Source organism: Micromys minutus, assembly GCF_963924665.1.
Source record: "Micromys minutus genome assembly, chromosome: 30".
In the NCBI taxonomy this organism is placed as follows: domain Eukaryota; kingdom Metazoa; phylum Chordata; class Mammalia; order Rodentia; family Muridae; genus Micromys; species Micromys minutus.
In genome coordinates, this window is record NC_137965.1 from 13233697 (window position 1) to 13260418 (window position 26722).

The 26722-nt window shown below is 46.7% G+C and overlaps 1 protein-coding gene across 1 annotated transcript in view; it reads left to right on the forward strand.

The window, feature by feature from the left end:
* Positions 1–24481, forward strand: part of MTHFD1L (methylenetetrahydrofolate dehydrogenase (NADP+ dependent) 1 like) — a gene marked incomplete at its 5' end in the record, with an annotated part of 155528 nt that extends 131047 nt beyond the window's left edge. Inside the window, 2 exons of the mRNA XM_080941618.1 lie at positions 17917–18036; positions 24156–24481. Coding sequence (XP_080797744.1) covers positions 17917–18006 — 90 coding nt within the window. The 3' untranslated portion in view covers positions 18007–18036; positions 24156–24481. The remainder of the gene's footprint in view (positions 1–17916; positions 18037–24155) is intronic.
* Between the last annotated feature and the right edge of the window lie 2241 nt (positions 24482–26722).

Below are 26722 nucleotides of genomic sequence, written 5' to 3' on the forward strand. Positions count from 1 at the left end.
TGATATTAAATGATCGCCTATTCCTTACCAAGGCTGCAAATGTCTGCTTACTTTGTGGCTTTGTACTGTCATTTTCAGGGGAGCAGATGATGTTCTGAAGACAAGGTCTGGTTAGAGCTGGGGCACAGCCCTGCCCTCTGGCCCCAGGCTCCTGATTCCTTGCTGGCCTGTTCCAGTACTGTCTGCCCCTTCTGAAAGGCCTTGGGCTGGGACGGGATGGAGCTATTTCCTGCCGGGTGAGGGCTTAAACTGGACCTGTTTGTCAGAACTCTCCTGTGGTTTCAAATAACAGAAACTCAACTCAGACTTGGACAAGGAGAAGGAACAAATTGGCCCACAGAACGGAGAGGTTCTGCAGTTGACCCATCTCAAATGTTGCTGTAGGCAGACTGGTGGCTTCTGTCCCCCTTTCCTCAAAGTGGCTCCACCCACTGTGCCCCCAGTGCCTGTCACAGTGGCCCACCTCAGCTCAGACTCACAGTCTCTGGGAGAGGGACATCTCCTCTACCATTGCCATGACCCACCAGCAAGGGTCCACCTGTGCCGGATGGAATGTCCTCCGGACTCCCAGGACATCTAGACTAAAGAATTAAATCAGAGATTTCCCACTAGCAAAGACTACTGTTTGCTCTGTTGGGGGAGGGGTGGTTGAAATGCATGAGATAAAAATTCATTTGCCGCATAACTTAATATGTAGCAGCAGACCCTTCTCGTTGTGCGGTGTAGGTGGATCCGTGTGTGTGTGTGTGTGTGTGTGTGTGTGTGTGTGTGTGTGTGTGTACTCCATTTTAGTGTTAAAACTAGGAAAGCAAATTCTATTAGTTTGGCCAGTTAAAAAAATATCATAAGTCCTTCTGTTGTTTTTAAATCTGTGTAGCTGACAACTTTATACAAGGATGGATGGATGGATGGATGGATGGATGGATGGACGGGCCAGTAGAGGAATGGATAGAATAGAAGCTTACATACAGGTAGATAGTGACATACATAAATATGTATTTTCCTTTATTTATTCATGGTCTGAAATCAATCCATCCAATAGCGGGGCATTGCTGTGTGGTTAGTTCTTTATCCCAAGTTGGAACAAGATAGCAGTTTGCCATCTAGGTTTCACCATTAATTCCTTTCTGCCTGCCAATACTGGGGGATACCAGTCAGTGTACTCCGATGTACGCCCATGTTTTGTTGTCTTTTTGTTTGCCGAGGACTACAGGTGCATTATAAATGTTATGACTTATAGTGGGGCTCTACAGGGGTCCTGGGAAGACTTGGGGGGTCACGTTTGCATAGTAAACTTGTTCTTGGGCATGATACCATGAAAGAGATGAGCAATGTTAACCAGACAACTCAGCTCTGATTGGGACCATTGAGGGACCTTCTACATAAACCTAAATAACAACTAGACTACAGATCTGATGGCGTCCCTCCCCCCCATGTTTTGATTAAATCAAAGAAAAGCTACTCTGGTCCTCTTAACAGGGGCTTGCCTGCAGGACCACACTGGAGTAGGAAAGCTACATTGTGGTTTGACAGGGCGAGATGACCCATCTAAAGGAACCTGAGCCAAGATTGTTAACAGTGGAGATGGAAACACCTCAGGCTCTTCCAGTGTTGTTTTCCCACTTCTTTTGTTCTTGGACCTGGTTCACAGTGCTACTAGATCTTTGGAATCCTGTGGCATTTCCTCAGGGCTCCGAGTTGCAGCTTTGGGTCAGCTCCTTCTTGAACTGTAACATCCTTATGCTTCCACACACACACACCCCCCACACGGACCTCCCTTCCCTCTCTCTACCTCCCCCACCCTCCGCCCTCTCTGGACTGTTTTGGCTTTTTTGTGTTTCCACCCACTAATCCCAGAAGAGTCTCAAAGTGCTCAGAGCGGGTCGCCCAATCATTTCTCAAAAGCTAACTTAGTAGAAATTGCTTATACTTGATATAAATTGGATATAAATTGCGTAAACATTATAACTTAACCCCATATTCCAAGACAGCTTAACATGACAGTAGAGAAAAGGTAGGAAATTAAACTCTTGGAAGTTGGCAAGAGTGCGGCCATCTTGCCCGCACTTGGTGTTGTCCATGAGGGTCCGTTCACTGGAGGGGTCATCGGTCTCCATAAAGACAGTGCCGATACTTGTCTACAGCTGTTTCCTTTGAACTCATCTATGTGTCTTTGAAGCCGTGATCACAGTCTCCGGCTTTGATTCTGACTCCGTGGCCCCGTGCCAGTTTTCCTGATTTCATTACATTTTTGGAAAGAACTGAAACTAGGGTATCATTTTATTGCAGCTTTCACATCAATCATAACTTGGGGCGGTCTTGGTGAAAGACGAGGAATTCAGACTGGGAGGCTGGGGAAAGCGGGTCCCGGGGCAAAGGGATAGAATGCACTGTTTACTTCATATGAGTTCAGCCACCTCGACCTTGTGGATGTTTAGCTGGCTTTATTCTGAAGCAGCTACAGTCATGTGGCCCAAATCTAGTTATGTTTAAAAAAAAAAACCACATAATTTTAGTGAGGCCTCTCCTCCTATTCTCCTCTTCGTCCCTCTTTTCTCCTTCTCTCTCCTTCTCCCTCCTTTCTCCTTCCATCTTCTCCTTTTTTTCTCTCCTGTCTTCTCCCGCTAGCTTTCTCTCCCCAGCCCCTTCCCTCTCTTGCTGGCTCAGTAGGCCTGGGGACCTCTGTGTGCTGGTGGTTCGTGGCAAAAGCTAAACACAGGATCCGTTCAGTAGGTGCTCCCCCGCTCTGCTTTCTCCTCTCCCCACCCTTGAGCCAGGTCTGCCATGGCGGTGTTTGCCAGTGCTCTGCTTTTCTGCTTTTATCTCTGGCAGCCAAACCCAGTGCCCCCAGTGTTTCTCTTCCCAGAGGGCCCAGGGTTGCCTTCATCTGCATCCTCTGTCCTTGGTCCTACGAACCAACTTGTCCAAAGTCATTTTCCTGTCAAAGTGTCTTCTCCAGGGACCCCCTCACTTTGCAGTCGATGAAGGCATTTGAGTGTGTGCCATTGTGGGGGGGGGGGCGATATTAGGGACAGTGGTAAGGACAGGGTCACCCCCAGAGTTTTCCAGCAGTACATCCTTCTGCAGGTCCTGGGAATATACTGAACATGACGTGGACTGGCTTTTCCTATGGTAGCCAATAGTCACAACAGCAATTCCCAAGACAGCCAACAGAAACCACTACCACTTTGGTGTCACTATAGAGAACCCAGCTCTGGACTGGTGCTTTGTGATGGGACCCTTCTTCTCATACTCAGATGACTGAGACATCACCAGGCCTATGTCTGGACAAAGTGACATGAGAGTCACACATGGCTACCTACCGGGGCTAGGAGAGAGCACATCTCCCAAGAACTTAAAGGGCCTTTACAGCCCAGACAATGAGATACCACACAGAATAGATGATGCCTTAGGCCAGGCGGTCATGGCCTAGTGCTCAGGAGGCAGAGGGAGGTGGATCTCTGTGAGTCTAAGGCCAGCTTGGTCTACAGACAGTGAGTTTCAGGACAGCCAGGGCTACACAGAGAAAGCCTGTCTCAAAAAAAGTGTGTGTATATATATGTGTGTGTGTGTGTGTGTGTGTGTGTGTGTGTGTAAATGTTTATGACATATATATATGTTTATGACTTAAACCCTGCAGATAGATTATCAGTGAAAAATACTATGAAGGACTCTCATGTGTCCCACGGCATTCCTCCGCGGTATCAATTTATTGCCTCTAACTTTTGCCTCACTAGGGTGCGTGTTCTGTTGAAGCAGTGTCGGTAGACATCTGCACTTCGATTAGCTGTGGCATCTTTAAGGAACGTTATGGAATGCCCCTATTCTTCCCAAGCTCCTCCACTCTCTTGGCTTTTAAATCCTTCTGTCTGTAACACTGTCTTTTAGCACAGAGACTGAGAAACATTTCCTGTGAAGGGACCAGAAACAGCTTCATGAGCTAGGCTTAGACCCACCCATATGGTCTCCGTCCTAACTGCTCAACTCAACTGTGAAAGCATAAACAGCCCAACAGCCATATTCAGTATACACACACACACACACACACACACACACACACACACACACACACACGACTAATAAAGTTTTATTTGTGAAAACAGGCAGACAGATGGATTTATTTTCTAATAAAGCTTTATTTGTTTAAAAAACAAAACAAAACAGGCAGCTAGCCAGATTTGGTTATGCAGGTCTTATGTTACTGACTCAGAAAGGGAGATTCATGTGATGTGTTCCAGTAGTAACCACGCAAAACTGCTCCAGAAAGCCTGGCATGCCCGGGTACGAGCTGAAAGGGGCTAAGAAAGCTCTTTCTTAAAGCGGAGAGTCCGCCACATTCCTTTGCTCACAGGAATCCACAGCTCTAGGACAAGGAGGTAAAGCATTAGCCAAGAATGATTCAGAGGATTCCAAGAACTGCTTTGTGTCACTTTCTCTAAGTTCCAAAACGGGACAGGGAATGGAAGAGTCGCCTACCACATCTAGGATGCATGCCTGGAAACGACGTGGTTATACACGCATCAAATTTGCTATAGTTGCACATAATAATACGTCACGGTGACTAAAATGGCCGGTGGTGGGTTGGAGGAGGCAAAGAAAGTAAAAGTGATGTGTCAGTTGAAGCTGAATACCTTTTTGCTACCGTCCCAAGCTATGGCGGGAGGTGTGCTGAGGGAAACCCCTCACCCCCCAAAGTGTGCTGACATTAGTAATCTGGGCCTTATAAATAAGGAAAACTCTAGCTTTATCAGCCTGATTTTCGTGGGAAAATACCTCATGGACAGATGGCATCCGTCCGTGTCATCATGAACTCAGATATGTGTCAGATGCCTGAGCTATGTCAGGGAATGCGCCAGGGTAGGAAGCTGTCAATCAAAAGGGTCACCGAGAGGGCAGCTGAAAGAGGCACGGTTTATTTATAAATAGAAAGTGAGTGTGCCCTTGTGGCCTGCTTATGGTTTTAGGCTTTTATATTTTGATACAGGCTCTCACGCTGTAGTCCTGGCTAGCCTGGACCTCATGATGGATGGATGGATGGATGGATACATGGATGGATGGATACATGGATTGATGGATAGAGAGCAGGCTGGTCTTTAACTCACAGAGATCTACTTGCCTCTGCCTCTCAAGTGCGGGGATCGAAGGTATGCACTACCATACCTAGCCCTAAGTATTGTTTCTATTTGTTAAGCATATATATATATATATTTTTTTTTTAAAGTACATTTTAAGTACAGTCTCTCTTGTGCCCTGTTTTAAGTACTACAAAGATTTTATCTGAAAAGATTGCTTTCTTGTGTTTATCTGTTAGTTGGGTGTTGCATGATGGAGCTTATTAATGTAATTTTGTTCTTGGGATCCTTATCTTAACATCTAATTTCCCAGTGTATCATGTTTCTGACAACATTGTTCTCTCATTGGCGGGTGGAATCATAGTTAACTTGAAAAGCTACGTGAGCCTATGAAGTTCACACGCACATTTGTAAGACAATATTATCTCCCCTGATGAGGAATAACACTCTTCAGAGTTCATTGCATGCTGGGAAAGATGGAGTCACAGGAATAAATTGAACCTCTTCTTGAAATAACTAGAGTTGAAAGAAGTTATGAAAAAATACCTAAGACACAGAGTGTCCGCAGAGGGCCTCAGAACTGGTGGTCCTGGTGCTACCTAGGAAAGAGTCCCAGGCTAGTGTGTAAGGAGAAGAATCCCAGGGAACAGGAACTCAACTTGTTCCCTTGTTGAAGACACAGAGAGGGTGTCCCTCTGGGAAATCAAGGCAGCTAGCATTTGTATGGAGGCTAATCTGGGAGGAAAATGTCCTTCCTGGAGCATTCGAGACAGTGTGATCAGCACACGTATGAAAACACTGCCTGATAAAGCCGGGGGAGGGGTCGCCCAAAAGGATTAAGGCTGCTGTGAAGGCAGGAAGAGGACAAACTTGTCACAATACTCAAAAGTCTTGTCTTGGTGGCAAGGATAAAATTAAGCCCAGACTAAACATAACTCTAGCTCTCCCTCACAGAGATTAAAGGCAAAACCCAAAGTGACTAAAAGTAACCTAACTGTTCCAGAACAGAAAGCAGAATGTATATTTAGGCTAGTGAGGTGGCTCCTCAGGTAAAGCTGCCTGCAGGCAAAGCCTCACAGCCCGAATTTAACCCCAGGGACCTACTTGGTATACATAGAGAGCCAATCTGATTGTTTGTCTTATGACTGCTATACACACACACACACACACACACATACATACATACATAATACGTACATACATGTAATAAGTTTTCAACAAACATATATAAATACAATGAATACACAGCAAAATGCCTGGCATCCATTCTAACAAAGCCTAAAAAGAAATAAAAGCATGTCTTATGAAGAAAGCCAATTAAAATTAACCCATTTGTGTTACAAATGTTAGAATTAGTAGACAGCAACCCTAAAAACAGCAGTTTAAGAGCACTTGCTGGCTGATCTTACAGGGACCCAGATTCAGTTCCTAGCACCCTCATGGTGGCTCACAACTTTTGGGGGCTCTAGTTCCGGGGGGTCTAGTGCCCTCTCCTGGACTCCGCAGGCACCAGGCATATATGTGCACACAAACTTACATTGAAGCAAAACACCCATGTGTATAAAACTTTTTAAGTTACCTGAACACAGACTCTCTCAAAGGGTTATCATAATGTACTGTGCAAGAGAAGGGTGGAGGGCAAACACTAACAGCAGTCCAAAGGCAGCTGGGGATGTAGAAGTCCAGTGGAGAACAGCATGAGAGGCTGGAGGAGATGGCTCAGGGGGTAAGGCTTTGGCCACACAAATGTGGGAGCCTGAGTTCAAATCCCCCAAACTCATTTAAACCTGGACACAGTACGAGTCTGTAATCTCAGTGTTTCAACAGTGAGATGGGGAGTAGAAACAGGAAGAGTCTCTAGATGCTTTTGGGACACCTGCCCTGGCTCATACAGCAGTTAACACCAAAGGCAGTGCCTCAGAGAACATGGGTGGTGAGGACCAGCACCTAAAGCTGTTCTCTGACATCTACACATGCACTGTTACATGTATTGCACACACATACACACATGTTCACACACTGTACATATATATAAATCAGACATACAATACAAAAAAAATTTTTAGCTAAAGTAGCATTTTTGTCAACAGACATCATAATCTTGTGCTTGCTGATAAAATAACATTTTCAATATACATGAAATAGGGGTATGGTGTCTTAGGGTTTAACTTCTGTGAACAGATACCATGACCAAGGCAAGTCTTTTTTTTTTTTTTTCCTTGTCTCATTTTATTTATAAAAACAGCATAGGACACTGGTCATCTTCAAATAGTGTGTATGCCGGTGTGTCACAGCAGTCCATATGTCTTCACATTGGTTGGAGCCTTCATAGGGGCCTAGGCACCTTTGGGAGCCTGAGCTGGAGCCAAAGCCTGGGCCTTAGTTGGAGCTTTGGCCTCTGCCTTGGTTTGAACCTTGGGCTTTGGTTGACAGAGCCTCCAACCTTTGGCTACGTAGCTTCGAATCTTCTTCCCAAGCTTGGGATGAGTGATGAAAGCCAGATGGCTGAGTTTGTGGCTGGTGCCTTTTGGCATCTTGGGCTTGATGGCCTCTGCGCGTGCACTCACTGCCTTTGCACTGTTGGCCTGCACTTTCTTCAGGCCTTTCTTGTTGTGCTTCTTGGCAAAGCTCATGTTCCTTAGGAACTTGGAGTCAACCCCCTTAAGAGATTTGTATCTTTGTGGCCTGGGTTTCTTGATGCCCTTTCTGTGCCACTTGTGGGACTGGTTGTGTGTGGCGTGGTCCTTGGACTTGGCCTTGTTTGCACGGTAACCCATGGCTCCCAAAGCCGATCAAGGCAAGTCTTATGTTAAACGTTAAGGACAACATTTAATTCGAGTTGGCTCACAGGTTCAGAGGATTCAGTCCATTATCATCAAGGTGGGAACATGGCAGCATCCAGGCAGGCATGGTGTAGACAGAGCTGTTAGTTCTACATCTTCATCTGAAGGCTGCTAGGAGAAGACTCACTTCCAGGCAGCTAGGATGAGGGTCTTAAAGTTCACACCCACAGAGACACGCCCACTCCAACAAGGCCACACCTCCTAAAGTGCTACTCCCTAGGCAGAGCATATTCAAACCATGCCAATGGAGCATGAAGGAAAACAGGCAAGTCCTCAAGAAGAGTTAGACAATTTTGAACCTCACTCAGGGGGGCAAAAAAAAAAAAAAAAAAAAAAAAAAGAGAGATTAAAATCAATAAAGATGTAGAAGGCTTCAATAATACTACAGTTGCACTTGACCTAATTGGCAGTTCTAGAACACTCCACCCAACAGCTGCAGAGCACAAAACCATTGCAAATGTACATAGAGCATTTGCCAAGGCTGGCTAAGGTCTGAACCACAAGACTGGTCTCTAAAGATTTTAAAGAATTCGGATCACACCAAGTATGTTCAGTAACCACAGTGGAATTGAATGAGGAATCAGGACTAAATGACATCTGGGGCATCTCCAAGTATTTGGGCACCAGAAACGCTTCAGTGAGGGCCTGTAGTCACAAGTCACCTCTCTTATAAGGACAGTTATTCTGGAGTTGAAGGGAGTACGAGAGCTCAGGGCAGTGAAAACCTGTTTGGAGTGATTGTCTTATTTCTTGTTGGTAGTACTGTTTTTTGTTGTTTGAGACAGGGTTTCTCTGTAGACAAGGCCTGCCAGATGCCCCTGCCTCTGTGCTGGGATTGAATGAAAATTTGGGATATCACTCTTTTATTCTATTTTTGTGGATATGGGTGTCCTGCCTGTGTGTATCTCTTGTCTGGTGCCTGTGGAAAGGGTGTCAGATCCCCTGGACCTTGAGTTATAGATGGTTCTTTGTCGTGGTGTCATATTGCAAATCAAGCCCTGGGTTTCTGAAAGAGCAACAGGTCCTTTTAATCTCTAAGCCATCTCTTCCTTCCTTAGAGCTTTGAAGCAACCTGGGAAGAAAGGGCTTACTTCAGCTTCTACTGGGTCACGGTCAGTCACTGAGAGAGTCAAGACAGGAGCCGAAGCAGGCACCATCATTGCTTGCTAGCTCCTTCCATTTGGTTTTCTCAGTCATCTTTCTCCTATAGCCCAAGCCAACTTGCCTAGGAATGAATGGTATCTGCTAACGTGGGTCGGACCCCCTCCCACTTTGATAACCAATTAAGAAATTGCCTCACAAATATGGCCACAGGCTAATCTGATCTGGACACTTCTTCAGCTGAGGATTTCTCCTAGGTGACTACATCTGTGTCGAGCTGACAAAGAACATTAGCTGCCAAAAGTCCATCCTTTGTTAACTTAAAACACACACACAATCGCTATTAAACCATAGCTTTTCCTTTCTTGTTTATCTCCAAGATTGCATGTAAATATTACAATATATAACATAGTATAACTTTAAATGTAATATCCAAAGTTTCTCTAACTGAGAGTCCATGTAAAATGAGAAACGGGTAAATACCTTCTTACTCCAAATGGGAAAAGACAGGGCACAAGTATGTTCAATTATGCAAATCCAAAATCCAACAGTGTAGCCCCAAAGTTGTAGCTCAGTGTCCAGTGTCTAACGTGTGGGACTCACTCATGGTCTTCCAGGCTCCAAAGACCCTGGGATGCTCTACTTCTCTGGCTCTGCTGTCTGCAATGGGAACAATTTGTCTTCTAAGTAAGGCTAGATCCAGTCCACACCTCTGCTATTCTTGGTGCTCAGTGCCTGGTTCTAGCATCTCTAATATACAGTCTCCATTGCAACTGAGGCTGTACCTTTACCCATGGCTTCCTGTCCTGTCTTCAGGGACTCCCACCCTGCCACATCAGACCAGGTTTCAGTTTCTCTCCATAACCCCTTCAGCCCATAACATTGAAGTGTTTACTGTTAGTAATAGTTAAAAATGTAAATCATAGCCTCAGTAGATTCCTCTACATAGCTTTGAGACTGTCTAAAACTTGATTGATTGATTGACTGATGATACAGGGTTTTGCTATGTAGTTCTACGTGCTCTGGAACTTGATATTGTATTTGGCTGGCCTTGAACTCAGAGATCCACTTGCCTCTGAGTGCTGGGACTAAAGGCATGCACACCATACCTAGAGAGAATGCCTACAATTTAAAAAGACTCATTGCACTAAATGCTGGTGAGGATGTAGAAACTGGAACTTCCAGACTCTGCTGTTAGGAATTTGTAGTAGTATAAGCCACCTGGAAGACAGCTGATAGATTTTTTTTTTTTTAAATTAAGCATGTTGAAAAGAAATGGGGTGTGACTTGGAGGTATTATTATTATTATTACCTGACCTGTATTAGACCCTAGGTTTAACCTCTAGCATTGAAAACAAAATCTTTTTTTAAAAAAATATTTATTTAATGTATATGAGCACACTGTAGTTGTTTTCAGGCACACCAGAAGAGGACATCAGATCTTATTACAGACAGTTGTGAACCACCATGTGGTTGCTGGGAATTGAACTCGGGACCTCTGGAAGAGCAGTCAGAGAGTTTCTAGTCAAAGGGGTCACCAAGATGGATTCTTAGTCTAACACCTTAGCATGAAGTGCCAAGGAACACTGGTTAGAGCTATCACAGGAGAATAAAGTTACAGCAGTGAGGAAGCTAGACTACAAAAGAGCGTTGTCTTCATACTCAGGGGGAAAAAACACAGGCTGGAGAGATGGCTCAGAGGTTAAGAGCACGGACTGTGCTTCCAAGGGTCCTGAGTTCAATTCCCAGCAACCACATGGTGGCTCACAACCATCTGTAATGGGATCTTGGAGCCCTCTTCTGATGTGCAGACAGAACACTGTACATAATAAATAAATCAATCTTTCCCAAAAAAACACCTATATCTTTATGCACAGCCAAGATACCTATTAATGTACTAATCATTTATATAGCCTCTGTGCCCTCAGAATGACGCTAAAGGGGCTTACTTGTCGATGAATAAAGTGGGCTTCTCTTCTACTGGTAACAGCCACAGAGTAAGTAGTTTTAAAGCAGCGAGAGTCGACCCCAGCCTGGCTGCCTTCTCTGCTTACAGCTTCAGTATTGGCATCACCAGGGGGCAGGACCTCATGGGTGGCCTGGGGTCCTTTGTGTGCTCATGGGTTATTCACAGAATCTTTGCCCAGTTTTTGCAGGCTGCCCAGCACCCTCAGGTCCCAGAGGACACAGGATTGTTGCCAGTTGGCTTCTTTGTTCCAGTTTAGTTCCTGAAAGCCAGCAAGAGAGGAAAACTGTCTCTTGACTGTGTTAGGAAGGGTGGCGTCCCATCGCCCATGACCTCTGCTGTGAGACACCAGTCAGCCCCCATCAAAGGCTGGGGCCAACTGGGGTCATCATGAGCATGTCTGCTGAAATATGGGTCAAAGAAATGGAAACTCAGAGAACAGAAAGTTTCTATTGATTGTGGGACAGGAAGGGGCCCACTCTGGGGATTGTTTTAATAACCCTACAGGATGATGCTGGGGAAGGCTGGCGCCAAAGAAAATTCATCTTTATCTTGAATGCATTAAGAGATGGGTTAAAGGGCTGGAGGGATAGATGGCTCGGTGAAACCTGAATATAGCTCCCAGCACTAAACATTAAAGACACGCATGAGCTTAATCCACGTACTGAAGAAGCCAGAGACAGGAGACCCTGGCCAGCTAGGCAACAATCCTGCAGCTGTGGGGAGAGATTCTGTCTCAAAAAAGTAAGTAGGAGAGAGACTGAAGAGGATACATGAAGCAGCCATCTGGCCTCTGCATGCATATAGTGTCCACACGGAACAACGTTGGGGTGGGGTGGGGAGGGGATGACCTGGGGTGGGGGCAGGGAACATGTTGATATATAGGAAGTACAAGAAAGTATTAACCCAGAGACTGAAGAGGTACAAGGGGACACAATACACAAGATGGCTTTGCTGTACATGTATTATTTGCATATCTAATCAATTGTGACGTAAGGTAGTTCTGTAGTTAAAGACACAAGAGGCCAGTCATGGGGCATGTGGAGTGCTTGATCCTCCTCTTCTGTGCTAGAAAGCAGTAGATAAAACCTGGCTCTGCAAAGCACATTAATAGAGGAAGAGGAAGGTAGGCGTCTTAGGGTTTCATTGTTACAAAGAGACTGTGACCGTAGCAAGTCTTATTAAGGACGGCATTAAACTGAGGCTGGCTTATACTTTTAGAGGGTTAGTCCATTATCATCCCAGTGGGATGCATGCAGGCAGTCATGTTGCTGGTCTCGGGAGCGGAGACTTCTACATCTGGATTGGCAGGCATCAGGAAAAGAAAGGGAGCCGCCGGGCCTGGGTTGAGCTTCTGTGCATGCAAGCAAATCATTGAGATGTTTTTCAGCCAAGAATCTGGGGAAAGTTAAAGGGGGCTTGGGGGGAACATGCTGACATCCCCCCTATGACATACAAGGGCTGGAGATGGTAAAAACACGGCTGTCATTCTATCCTGAGGAGGTTAGGGCAGGAAAATTGTGGATTCAAAGCCAGCCTGGGCTAGATAGTAAAATCCTATACCTATCTTAAAAATAGATACAGAACAAGTAAATCAGTCCTAAACTGGTATCTTACAAAGAAGGCTGCAGGCCACAGAAGACCTCCTTCATCTTTGACAGCTAAGACGGGCCAGAGACGGTCTCCGATTCAGCATGTGTTGGCTAGCCAAGCTTCCAGTTGGTAGACATGGTCTGAGGCCTCTACCTCTTTCTCTTCCTCTCCACCAGGCACACACAGGACTGTTCAATCACATGGACCCTCTCTCCATCCTCCTGTTAAGTCTTAGCAGCTTTTAACATCTCCACGGAGGAGCTCTGCTTCAGTCTAGAGGAGAGATGGAGGAGAAAAACAAGAGAGATTAAACTGGTCAGGGGATGTGGCTCCCTGGTTCAGCGCTTACCTGGCATGTGTTTGGCCCTAAATTCAGCGCAGCAGGGGGGAAATAGTACACTTCCTAGCAGAACCCTCACCCTTCCTTCCTCCCAGCTCCCGCTCGCCCCTCCTCTCGAAGGATGGTGATTTGGTCGCCAAGATCTGTTATTGTTTCACGGGGGACACTCCTCAGAAACCTGTTATTAAATCGGTTTCTGTCCCCAGAGCTGGCGGAGAGTCTCAGGGCATGCCACCTGCAGATCAAATGGCTGGTGACTGAGTTCCGTGCCAAATGACAGGAAAGGCCCGTGACCAAGGTGGAGAGGTAGACGAAGGTACTTTTCTGCTTTGTGCAGCCCTGCTGGGCCTGCAGATAGCAGTCTCTGTGTCAACACAGAGTTTAAGGTCAGTATTACTCCTCCTCTCCGGGGCTCTGTCTTGATCATGACTGCCACCCCCCATCCCCCCCCTCACCGCCATTGGCTTAGATATTTTGCACCTTGGCTCCTGAGTTTACCTTAAGATTTGACTCTGGTGACTTGAAACCATAAAAAAAAAAGTAAGGCGTTGGGAGCTATATCCCCTGCTGAGACTGACTTTCAGATAGCTGGTAATGCAAGAAAAATTTCAGGAAATGTCTCAAAATTAATAATAAGCCCTATTTGTCCCAGGAAAAGAAATCCGGTCATGGGTCAGGTTTCCTTCTGCTTTTCCTATTTCTGTCTCTGCTACAAGTAACAGTCTTATTGTCATCTGGGTCTATGTGCATGTGTGTGGGAGGGAGGAGAGATGGTAAGGAGCACACGTGTTCTGGCATGATGTGGAGGTCAGAGGTCAGCCTGAAAGAGTCATTTCTCCCCTACCTTCATATGGTCCAGGGATAAAAAAGTCAAGTCAGCAAAGTAGAGCAGAGACTTTTCTACCTGCTGGGCTTGCTCTCTAGGTACTCATTTCTTATTTCAACACAGGTAATAAAATAAAGTTTTAGTGTGAGCAGTGCCTAACTGGGGTCTGCTCTTACCTTAGCTCATCCTACCTTCAAAATCGACCCCATAATGGAGACATTGTCACACTGTACTTACAGATGACTAAAGAAGGCTCAGTGAGCTAACTGCCCAAGGGCCACGTCCCTTCCCGTGCCGCAGAAGTCCTGATCTGGTTCCCATAGTTACCCACCCCCTCAGACTGCCCGTCCACCTAGAACCATCCTGGCTCTAGGGCTATCCTAAACCAGGGACTGGGAATATGATACAGCCATAGTGAACCTCACCCCCTCCACATCTGGAGGGGGATGGAAGTAAGCCCGTCCGTCTCCACCCACCTCAGGGTTCTGAGAAGTTCAGGAATGGTGCCCATGATGGCATAGGAAAATGCCAAAGAGGTCTCTGTAGAGATCCAGGGGGGGGGTGTGAAGAGCCACCCCTGTATCTCTCTTAAGGATTGGAGAGACTACAGCATGTGAGCAATGAAGGAGCAGCTGGCGAGTTAGTGTGTGTGTGTGTGTGTGGCCTTGCTTCAGAACTCTCGTCCTTAGGTTTTGCTAACCCTCGAGTTTGTTGGCAAATCAGCATTACAGCCCTAACCATAATTCCTTCAGCTTCCCAAAAAGGTTGTGTGTGTGGGTGATTGGGGGGAGGGAGGAGTCAAACCCAGAGCCTTGAGTTTGCTAGCCCGGGAAGCATCCTGCCACTGAGCCACATCCCCGGCCCAGAAATTTTTCACTGAATGTGTAGGTAACTCTCCTGTGAGGTTGTGTAACAATAACGTGCGTTTATAGACTTCTAAATGGTATCAATAATCCATGTTTGATCTAAAATGGCAACGGGGAAGGTGTGGGTAGTTACTGAGCATACTGCTTTAGAAATGACTGATACTCATAAGGTCGTCTCTACTCTCTGCTGGGACCTGTTTCTCAAGACGTCCTTTGTTAAGGTTCTAGCCCTACTGTAAGCTAACACCATTCTCTTGTTTGGGGGGGGGGTGGTAGTTTTGAGGCAGGGTCTCTGTGGTCCTGGCTATCCTAGAGCTTGCTATGTAGACCAGGCTGGCCTCAGACACACAGAGATTCACCTGCCTCCTGGGATTAAAGGCGTGGACCGCCAAGCCTTGCTGCTAACATTCTCAAACAGCCATCAAATCTGAAAAAGAAATCAAGACTAAAGCTATACAGTAGAACTTCCCTCCATGGTCTATCTGCAGGCAGGAGTGCCTTCTGTTTCTCAACATCTTTTTCCCTAGTGGATCATGTTTGCCAAGGAGTGTGTCCATTGAATGTGCCCATTGAACTTACATACAATGGGTCCCGTGGTGATTGTTCCTGTCTCTGTACTTTCCTTATTTAGAAAGCACTCCCCCTACCCCATTACCAATCTAGTCTCCCTGACAAATGATCTAATTTCAGAATTAGACATGTGAAATGGGGACTGTGCAAGCCCAGCACCCAGGAGATGTTTGTGAATCAAGCAGAGTGAATCCTTGCTGATTTCATCTGCTCGGGGGTTTTCAGTACCATGAGCGATTGTTAGCTTTTTTTATTATGTCTTATGTGCATGTATGACTGTGCACCGTATACATACCTGGTGTCCATGGAGCCCAGAAGAGGGCATGAGTCACCCAGGTCCTCAGTCTTAGCAGCAAGCGCCTTTACCACTGAGCCATCCCACCAGCCCTCACGAATGTTTCTAAACACTGCTGATAGAAAGTGTGGTCTCTCGTGGTCAGGAAAAATCTGGGAGATTAGTCGTAATTAAAATCAGGGTCGTGAAGACAAGAGGCTTTTTTTTCCCTCCAACCTTTGCAAAACAATCTATTAATGTGGCATGACAAGCCCAGAGATCTAATGGCTCCTCGTTTATTTTAAGCGGGACAGCACACAATTAGCACAGAGCCCCAGTGACCCCGGGCCTGTGGCGAGAGGTCACTTCCCAGGCGTTCTTTCTTCTGTAGTGCGGTTTGGAGTCTAGTCTAGGAGTCGCACCCCGATGACCGTTTGTTACTGGTGGGGAACTTGGTACAAGTGTCCCAGTTTTGGTTAAGATAACTCTGTACCGTTCTTCCTCAGCAGGGACGCTCTTGCTCTACAGGTCATGTGGGTTGTCTACTGTCCCTTATCCCAAATGAGTAGCCTCGATTCTCGGAAGTGATTACTGTTGGGAAGGAATGTGGTCATTTCGCCATTCCACTCTTGCCTCTCCCCCTTAAGTGAGCTGAAAAAGGAAGAAAGGTGTCTCTCACTTGCTGACACTTAACATCCTGGCTAGTTTTATGTCCCAATATTGTGACAGAATTTAGGATGACGAGAAAACACCCTTCAATAGAGTAACCAGAGAAACATGGATTCCATGCTAGGAGCCTGCCTTTAAAATACAGCAGGGCCCCAGCCACCAAGTCAGGTGCCAGAGTTGACCTTTAGTTCACTGTTTGAAGTCTAGAGTGTCATTGCCCACCAGTGTGTGACAAAGGGGACCTTATCCCCAGCCGTGCTCAGAGACCTTTGTAGCCACAATTCTCCTGCCCTGCGATCCTGTGTAACTAACACCACAAGCCGGGCCTTCTCCTGCCTCAGTCTCCACACTCTAGAGCCAGCATGGCAGAGGCTGGTCACCGAGAACTTCAGGAGGTGCCCATGGGCGCCTTACCTGGCCAGCAGATAAAGGAGATGGGCACTGAAGTGTTAAGCTCTGCTGAGTGGAAGGGGTTACCAAGAAGGACCGTGGGAAGCGTGGTTTCTACACCACGGTGTGTATCTGTGTCCCTGGGGACTTGCTCTGAGTTCGCACCAGGCTCCTGGGCAGGGGGCAGCTCTACAGCCCTGGCTGAGAGAGTCTGTAAGCAGAGGGAGAGAGGGGAGCAGGGGTAAGAACTACATTCTACTGTATGCAGTTCTCTGCAGAGAACTGTGGGAGGAAGCGGAGTCACTCTGCAGGCCAGAGCTAGCCCGTCACTGCTGTGTTCCATCAAGAGTGTCTGGGGACAGGCAAGGTTTCCGCAGGACGCAGAAGTCAATCCAGCCTCTGAAGAGCCAGAAACCGGGTATCACGTCTGCCCGATGGGTAGGCGAATGCGGCTGAAAGGTGGGTGCCTGTTAAGGCACCGCAGTAGATCCTGAATCCTCTTGCAGAGCAGATCCTGGGAGCAGTGTGTTAATATGGTGACCGGCGTGCTCTCTTGATACACAAGGCACAGAACGACTCCTCCCTCGGCTGGCTAGGTCAGGAGTTCAAGAGCAGCCTGGGCCACATGAAATTGTTGTTTTTTTTTTTTTTTTTTAAAAACAGGTCTTAGCAACCCACCATAAAATAAATATATATCTATATATACACACATATATATACCTATGTATATATAAATACACACACAAGTATCTATGTCAGAAGAAGGTTCTAGAATGTGGCTGAAGCTGGCTGTCCCTGTAAAATACACAGTACCACTCCAAGGTAGCAGAAAGGCTGTGTGGTACTTACTACCTTAGCAACCTTCACCGTGTGGCCTACTGTCTCCAGCTCTCACTGCCTCCCCCGTGTGCCATGGGAGTCATGAAAATGCCTGTTTGAGGTTGCTAACTCCATCAGCTCTATGCCCAGCACTGAGTGTCACTCAACACAGGAGTTCATGTGGGAAGGGAAAGCCAGGTCCCTATTAGCTAAAGGGCGAGTTTGCCGGCTTTTGCTTTGATGAAAATACATATATGAAGCTCGGTGAAGAGACAACACTGCCCCAGCCAGAGGGGCTGGGCTTGGGCTCTGAATACAAATTGGACTTAAGCTTCAAAAAATCATTGGTGGCTGCTGTGTGCTTGTGGGAATACAGGGGTTGGTGAATGAGCAACCTTTCTGGGAAGGTGACGTGCTTTCTGAAATATTTGATTTCTTTGCAGAGTGCAAAGGCAGAGGCAAACCGCCTGTGACCATAACGGAATGTTATATATGACTGTCATGAGAATCTCGTGGTTGGTTGGTTACCGTGCCGTGATGAATCACTTTGTGAACGTTGCTCACGTGCGGTGCTTTTTCTCTTCCAGATGAGCACAATGCCAGGTCTGCCCACCCGACCCTGCTTTTATGATATAGATCTTGACACGGAGACAGAGCAAGTCAAAGGCCTGTTCTAATGGAATGAAACTCTCCCAGGACTGGGCCAGGTGAGCTACTGCGGTTTTGGGTCCCTGCTGTCAATGCAAATGATGTTTTATGTGGCTTTTCTCGGGGTTGTCATAAATGCAATCAAATAAGTAAATTGTTTCCTAGGTCACTACATGTTCATACTTAATAGCTGCCTGTGGTGTACCTGGATTGAGTCTTATTGAAGTTGGATCATGAATTTTTGAGACGAGAACTCACTACATAGCTCGGGCTGGCCTTGAACTCATGATCCTCCTACCTCACCATCCCAAGTGCTAGGCTTACACGTTCCCACCACCACAGATAGCCCTTGTCATCTAAGGACCCCAGGTGCATCAGATTCAGGCTCTTTAAGACTTTGGGGGGGAAGGGGGTGAGACGTTTCCCTGTGTAGCCCTGGAACTCACCCTGTAGACTAGGCTGGTCTCAAACTTAGAGTCCCCCCAGCCTCTGCTTCCCTATAGTGCCAAGATTAAAGACACACCACCACCACCACAGCTTATAAGACATCTTGTTTACTCTGTCAAAGACCCTGTTTCCAAATGCAGCCACTGTCACAGGTACCCACGGATAGGGCTCCCACATACCTTGGAAGGAACGATAACTCAGCTCTTGACTGTGGCACAAACAGATGGTCACAGGTCTTCCTTGAGACACGGGATGTCAGAACTCTGGTCCCCTCGGGTGAAGAAGGTAGAGTTTTACTCTATGCTTCTTACAGCACTGAGAGCTGAGGGATGTGAGCCAGGTTGCTATCTCTCCCAAGGTGTCCCGCTGGCATCTGCCCTGGCTGCCTAAAATAAGGAAAATGACTACACTTCTGATCTTCTGCCTGCAACTCCTTCCAGTCGGGAAGGCTTGGAGCTCTGTTTACATCCCATAGATCAGTGTGTCCTCACAGTCCAGTCTCCCACCCCCTCCCTAAACTTTCAACTTCATTCCTTAACCCAGAAACCCCGCTTCTTGTATCAAACCCTGTTCTGGGCCTGTTGGGTGCGTTTCTTTGACCTAAACACCCTTCAACACCTGTGTGTTAGGACCCTAAGTGGGAACTAAAATTTCCTTTAATTGCAGCTAACGGAGCTCATGCTTGTGGACAGGACAACCTCTGAGATGCTCCTTAGGAGTTATCTAGAGTTTTGCTGTTTATTTTAGGTACGGTCTCCTTGCCAGTGTAGCAGGACTGGGGGCCAGGGAGCCCCAGGGTTCCTCCTGTCTCCACCTCCACAGCCCTGAGATTACAAACCTATGCTGCTCGAGCTGGGAGATTTTGTTTGCAGATTCTGGGAATCTAACTCAAACCTTTGTGCTAGCAATAAAAAAAAAAAAAAAGACATTACTAATTGAGTCATACCCCAAGTCTCCTTGCTATTTTGAGTTTTAGGGTTTTTCCTGTAAAATTGATTTATCAATGATAACTCAGGAGCCACTGAAATGGCCTCACATTGAACCGAGGGATGGAGATGCCAGGAAAGGATGGAGGTGTGTGTGCGCGTGTTCCTGAGAGGTGGGAGGTGGGAGCTGTTGTGACTCTCAGCCACAGCTGCGTGGCTTATCTCCTTGGGAAAAGAAAAACCCCCAAGGAGGAAATCAGATGAGTAAAGTTTAACAAAGGGAGCCATGAACTTAACCTTTGCTAACAGTGCTATTTTTGGCCTTTTGTTGTGGCTCTTGTCTCCCAGCTAGGCCTTGGGAAAATATCAGTATTGTTTTAGACCAAAAGTTGAACCTTCCCCTAACTTCTCATGTCAAGTATCCTATATATGGCGCATCTGCCACTTGTCTCCAGGACAAGTGTGTACAAATCTCTAATGAACAGGATTTTTTTCCCCAGACTTTTGGTCAGTTTTCATTTGTTCTCCAAGTAGTTCATATGAGCCCAATTAAGACTGAGGTAATGTCAGGGATGCTATAGACTGATGCATAAACCTAAATAAATTCCATGTGACTTGTTACCTGTATCTTCCCTGGTCAGCATCCTTCCAGACTTTTGCCGAAAATGAAAGCAATTCAGGAATAGCCACCCAAGCTATTTGACCTCCAAAGTGCTAGGTCTAAGGATCAAAGTCATCATCTTGGCTATGTGGTGAGTTCTAGGTCACCCTGGGCCACACAAACCTTATCTAAAATAAGCAAGGATCTGGAGAGGTAGCTCAACAGAGATCCTAAGGTTGGTTCTCAGCACCCACATCAGAGGGGCTCAAAAACACTCGTAATCTAACTCCAAAGGTCTGCCCTCTTGTGGATGGGAAGAATGGATGGATAAATATACACATAAATAAAATTAATCTTAAGGTACATAATTAAAATGCATTAGAGGTCTGTGGTAATGACCTTCTGGCATGCCAGATGCTGTGTGCTTAGTCCCAGCACAGCGAGTGTTGTCTCAGTAAGTCAGAGAGGCTTCAGGAAGACTGGTCCTCCCCACATGGTCGCTGAGGGTTGTCTGCATCCTCACTGCAGAGCACTTCTCCCTTAACCACCAGCATGTCACTGTTTCGCCACACCAGTCAGCTAGCGTGGGGAGATCCAGCCAGTGAGGAATTGTGTTTCAGGGCTCTGACAGCACAGACCCAGAGAGGTCAACACCCTGCACAGCTAATGGCTAAAGAAGCCAAGATCCGACCCAGATTAGCGAGCTCACACGATGTGACACAGCACTTACGCCCCATTCCCTACATGAGCTTAGGCCCATTCCAAAAGATGGTATCAGCTGGTGAATAAATGTGTGTGTTTCAAATAATGGAAGATAAGTATTTGGGTATTCAAAACTCTCGAGTTTTATCAACACTTGGTGTAAAAAGGACTTCAGTGTGGTGGGACAGCCTCTTACCTCACCCTCTACTTGAATGGCATGGCTTCTCATTATCCGACATCAAATGTGAAGTCTCTGAATACCACTCTAGGCTTGCTGGGCAGTAGTTCAAAACCCATCATTTGACCCTGCTGAAACAATTGAGACAGGATCTGGTAGCCTCAGATAAAAGCTTCTTATAGATAACCACTCCTCTCCTTGGCTCCTGTAAACATTTTTTTTTTTTTTTTTTTTTTTTTGTTTTTTGTTTTTCCTTGACTCTCCGATGTGCTACTATCAAATGTCCAGAGAGGGCTGTGGCCGGTGAAAATGCATAAAAAAATGTGGCATCTCAGTCAGTGCTCTAGCATCAGAAATGTGCATGCTTTGCCCTGCCGGACTTTAGTGGTACAGCAACGGGGTGTTGATCATTCTAAAGCCTCAGCTACAGGCCAGCACAGCACCCGTCACTGTCCATAGCACCTGTGCCCCACGTGGGAACAAAGGATGCTAATGGTCACTCTTACTTTCTCCCCTTTCTCGCCCTTCCTGCCTCCCTCACGTTCCCTCCAGGAGATATGAGACTGAGGAGTCACCGGGACCTGAGCTCAGCCATTCCCCCCACCCACCCCCGTTTGTCCCAAGACTTCCTTGTAGCTCTTTTGCTATTGTTAACATGAGCTGTGACTCATTCTTTTGGATGTCACTGAACAGGAATCTTTTGAATAAGGTTTGGCCTCATGAAATCATCCCTCGCTTCGGTCTTGCTACAAGGTGTTTATGTTTCACAGGGAGGATGCTGTGCCCCCCTCTAGCCATCTGGGTTCTCATTCTCTTTCGTGCCTTGATATACTTTTGAGCCTCCAAACGATCTGTACAAGAAAGTCCAGCAACTTACTAAAGAACCGGGGCTGCCATCCTTCCGACCGATGTGCAATGTTTAGTTTGCATTGGGAGCCACTGTGGTCCCATTGTAGATTCTGGTGTGTTGCCAGACGTCTCTTTTCTAGAGTTGCACCTGTAGAAGGAAACACCATCTCAGTTCATTTCTTCCCTAATGTGCCTTTAGGAAGGAGAATTTTCCAAGATAACTTACTGATCAGGTGGCCACATGCCTGCCTTCCTGTAGACAAACCTGATCAACCCCAACTGCCATGATTTGGGTTTTGAAATTTATCTTTCTGCTCTACCACTACGTTAGGCACACACTTATTCTTTTCCCTCCTGCAGGCAGGAATCCAAGGAACGGGCAGCCCTTGCTACTTAATCCTTTCTGGCATCTGATAACTATTGTGACTGAGTCTTCCATCTCTAGGTTAGGTACCAACTGTGACCTTCTTAATTCCCCTTAAGAGGAACCTTGGGGCACAGTCCACTTACCGAAATGGGATAGTTCGTAAACATTTTGCACTGGGGATGTAGCTCGATAGTAGACCACTCGCCCAGCATAAGCAGGGCCCCAGGTTCTCTCTCCAACATCACGGTTGCGGAAGATATGATCATCTTCCAAAGTATGTTCCCAGTGGGAAAACTTCCAAGGTTGTTTCTCCCTATAGAATTATTCTTACAATGGTTTTGTTGTTGTTGGTTGGTTGTGTTTTGTTTTCAAGGCCTGGTTTCTCTGTGTGACAACCCTGTCTGTCCTAGAACATGAGGCCCAGGCTGGCTGGCCTCAAACTTACAGAGATCTTCCTGAGAGCTGGGATTAAAGGTGTGCACCACCACATCCGGCTAATAATAATTAATTTTTTACATTTTCACCTTAGCTGTCTCCCCATTCTTGTTCCTATTGATAATGAGACTTTGTGTGGTTTTGCCAACCTGTAAGCATTCCGTTCACGTGGAACCACTGCAGCTGCCGTGGCGCACGCCTGTAATCCACATCCTGGGGAGGCTGAGGCAGGAAGGTTGCAAAGTTCAGGAAACACAGACTCTTCCATACACCAAACCATAGGGCGCAAGGGCAGTGACCTAACCAATCCTCCTTTTCACAACTCAGCAACCACAAAATTCTTACAGCACTGATAGTATGTATGCCCAGCCCACAGAACCAGCCTCCCATCCAGGCATGCCTCCCATGTCAGGATCCACTGGTCACTACAGTGAGGCTGCAGTTTCCCTGGAGTTGGGGCCTGCACCAGACAGCCCTCTTAATGTGACATGTTTTCTTTCTGTTCATGGTTGTCCTACTGGTCGTGTTTTGTGTTTACTTGCCTGACTTGGATGCTGATGTTGGGGGGTATGGTATTTGAAGTTCTGCCCTCCTCTCCATCACTGTTTTGTGTCTTTAAACTGCCTGGGCATCTCCCTGTCTCCAGACTGTGCAGTTATCCGTGGGAGGCAAATCTACCCAGTTTTAGCCGAGTGAACTCTTTTGGCCCGCAAATAAATCCCTCGGTGTGTAAACTCAGATGAAAGGCTACAGACTGACATTTACATTTTCCCTGGGGGGGGGAGCATGTTTTCTTCTGGGACTCGGTCTTTCTGCTGAGTTATTGTTTTTCAGATATAGTCTGGTCACTTTCTGTTTCTAAAAGATTGCAGAGATCTGGGCATGGGGAGCATGTCTGGAATCCCGTGGCTTCAGAGGTGGAGGCAGGGGGATTGGAGCAACTTCAAGGAGAGGCTGAGCTAAAAGAAACCCTATCAAAAAAATTAAATGAATACATTTTTTAAAATCTAGAGAGCAAGTTCTGCCAAGAGTCATAAGATTGTTTGAGAGAAGGCAATAGATCATCCCCTGCCCTGTGTCCGTCCACTCCCTTTTATCCCAAGTGTATCCTTAGAACTTCTCCATGCTCTCTGTTTTGAACAGGAGCAGAAATCCAAGGCAACCAGATCGTTACTCTAAAACCTGTAATAGTCCCTGGGTCCTACAGAATGTACAGACCTTAAATCCGCAAGTCGCAGAAACCGTGGGACGTCTTGGAAGGTGGAGAGGCCGCCTTGGGGTTGTGGAGCACCACATCTGAGCCTCGCTGTGTGTTTGTGTGGAGGGGTCCACTTATATGGGCACTCATACACGAGTGTGGAATGATTGTAGAGGACTACTTCGGGTCTCATTCTTTAGGTGATATACCAGTTTTCGACACAGTCTCTTATTGGATTGGAGCAATAAAGCAACTGTGTAGTAGGCCAGGCCCGGCTGGCTGGGGAGCCCCAGGGACCCATGTGTCTCTGCCCTGATTCTCGCTTCTCACACATGGATCCCAGCCTTGGCTCCTCATAGCAGCCCTTTCTCCAACTCTTGGATTTTCTTGAAAACCGCAACATAAGTCAGATTTTAACACCAGAGGAAGAGGCGACTTGGCTCTGAGACTTTTCTTTTCTCCCCCTGTTTTTCAGAGTCTTCAAACCCAAAGAGAGACGTCTCCTTGCCTTTTTGCAGCAGTTGGAGAAGAAAATGAATTTTGAAATCTGCTTGTTAGGCAATGCTGGAGAAATCCTGAGGTTTCCAAAGACCGCTTTCCTCGTGCGAGATGAATTGTTTCCAGCCAAGCGGTGTTCGGCGGAAGGACCTGCGCCACATCTGGAAGGAGCAAAGTTACTCACGGTTCCGATAGCGTTTACACCATTTCTGCTGCTTCTGCTTTAGAAAGTTTATTTTATGGATTGCAGGAGTGTGAACTAAAAGCTAAAGTTTCTGTCTGTGGGGTCCCCTCTTCCGTCTTTCTAATTCTCCCATCCCTCCCCTGTGTTGGGGGTGGGACGCCAGGCCTCGGCTTGCATGGTCCAGCGCTGTGCTGCCAAACCTCGCACCCTTTGTTTGTGTCTTTGAACTGAAAATAAACGTGTTTCTAGAAAACCACCCGAGCAGTGTTTGGCGAGGAAACCCACTCACTGGATTTCACTGTCCGGGTGAAGAGGTGCGGTTGTCCCCTGGCACATTTGTCGGGGGAAATTTGCAAGTGCATTTGCAGCTTTAGAAATGGTGAGAAAGCAACCACGTTAAGGCTGGCTGGTCTCTTGAAACAAGGTGTGCTACCTAGCCATAATGACTACCGGGCCTCAGTGAAGCCACTTTACCTAAGGCGAGCTTGTGAGTTTCTACCATCATGAATGAACATCAATGACCATCCAACGCTCTGGGCCCACAGGGGTAGAAGAGTCTCTCTTAAAGGTCAGGTGCTTGGCAAATGTTTTTCCTTTGGCCCAAATGAATGCAAAACAGAGAACGTTCTATGACCGGTTCCCTACTTTTTGACCCCTTCCTTGTCCCCCGGTCCCCCCCTTGCAATAATATAAAATTATGTAAAACTTAAAACAAAACCAAGGATTCAGAAACAAACAGTAAGCAATTGTCCTCTAAGCAGTATAAGTAAAATTGCCACCATAAATATCCTAAATATCCCCGGGGCACATCCTGCGGGATCCTTCCTGTACCCCCTACATCCATCCCAATGACCCTGTTCAGCTCATAATGTGTCTTTATGTGTACGGTTTTGCTTGTTCCAAAACACTGTTTGAAAACCAAAAGGCCCACTCAGGGCCTTTCGCAAGTGTAATAATTTTGCTTAGCGATTCTAAAGCATCCTTCCTTTTCTCTGCCCTTTCTTGGGGAGCCCACCTCCCCAGATTCACACTTACCCTTATCTTCTCAGTAGTTGTACCCATGTGATGATAAGTTCTCTACAGAATGTACCCAGAAAACAGCAGCTCATGGTAAGCTCGTGTGTTTAAGGAGTCCCAGTCACAGGCTTCCCTGCCCCGCCCCCCAATATGGCTGCTGTATGGACTGTGTTTCCCTTCAACCGTAAGCCAAAACAAATCTTTCTCCTTAGGTTCCTTTGTCAGGAATGTAGTCGCAAGGGCAAAAGAGGTATCTAATCCAATCCCCTATATAGAAAAACAGTTTGGAGTCAAACTGAAGAACTAAGCAAAATGTCCATCACTTACCAGTTTCTTAAAGGCGGGTTACCTGGGCAACCAGTACTGAGCACCACAGAAGGGTGGGAGTCAACTAAACTCTGCCTGTTCTTATCAGCTGTTTGTGGGGGTGCTGTCACAGGCAGTCCGTGTTCTAAACAGAAGACATGCACGTAACGCAGACACAGAGATGGATTTCCCAAGGGGCCATTCATGATGATGACTCTTTGGCCTTCCCTAACATTTGCTTCCTGAAATGGAAGAAAGAGACGATGTCACAAGTCAGAACGAGACCTCAGTTGTACCTTCAAGATGAAAACTAAATCAAATCTGTAGCTCCTGTGATCGGCTTTGTCATCCGGGCCCTCCTGTTCTTTCTCTGTGATACTTAAACCTTAGGTGGGCAGTTCCACGGCATAGCCTCCAGACCTGGTATTGCCTGAGTCCAAGGTTATGAGTACCGTTTTAGCCACAGTGGTCAGCAGGAGTTTATCAGGCTGTTTGCCCCCTATGTGGTAAATGAACACAGATAATCTCTCTTCCTCCCAAACATTTGGGTTGGTGTTTACGTTTACACGAGCTTTACAGTCACTACATTAGAAAAGCCGGTTCTAAGACCATCTTTATTAGAATTACCGGAGAGCCTTTCTTTAAAGTGAAGCTTTTTCTGGGGATGTGCTGGTAGTAGTAGTGCCTCCAACCCATTCAGGAAGCCCTGAGCTCCATCCTCAGCACCACACAAAACCAGCTTTCAAGGGGTAGAGATGGGAAGATGGGGAATTCAAGGTCAACTTCGGCACGTTTAAGGCTAGCCTGAGCTACAACAGACTCTCAAAAAAGGCAGGTGGTCAGGCAGGCAGGCGGGCGGGCAGTCGGGCAGGCAAGTGGGCGGGCGGGCGGGCATTCCTCTCCATATGGTCCTGGGGATCTTTATTTTTAACATGTTTACTAGATGATTATTCTCCAAGCTAAGGATTAAGAATTAACCTGACCTCCGCTCTCCCATGGTCACTGAGCCAGCACATGCTAAACACACAGGAGGTCTA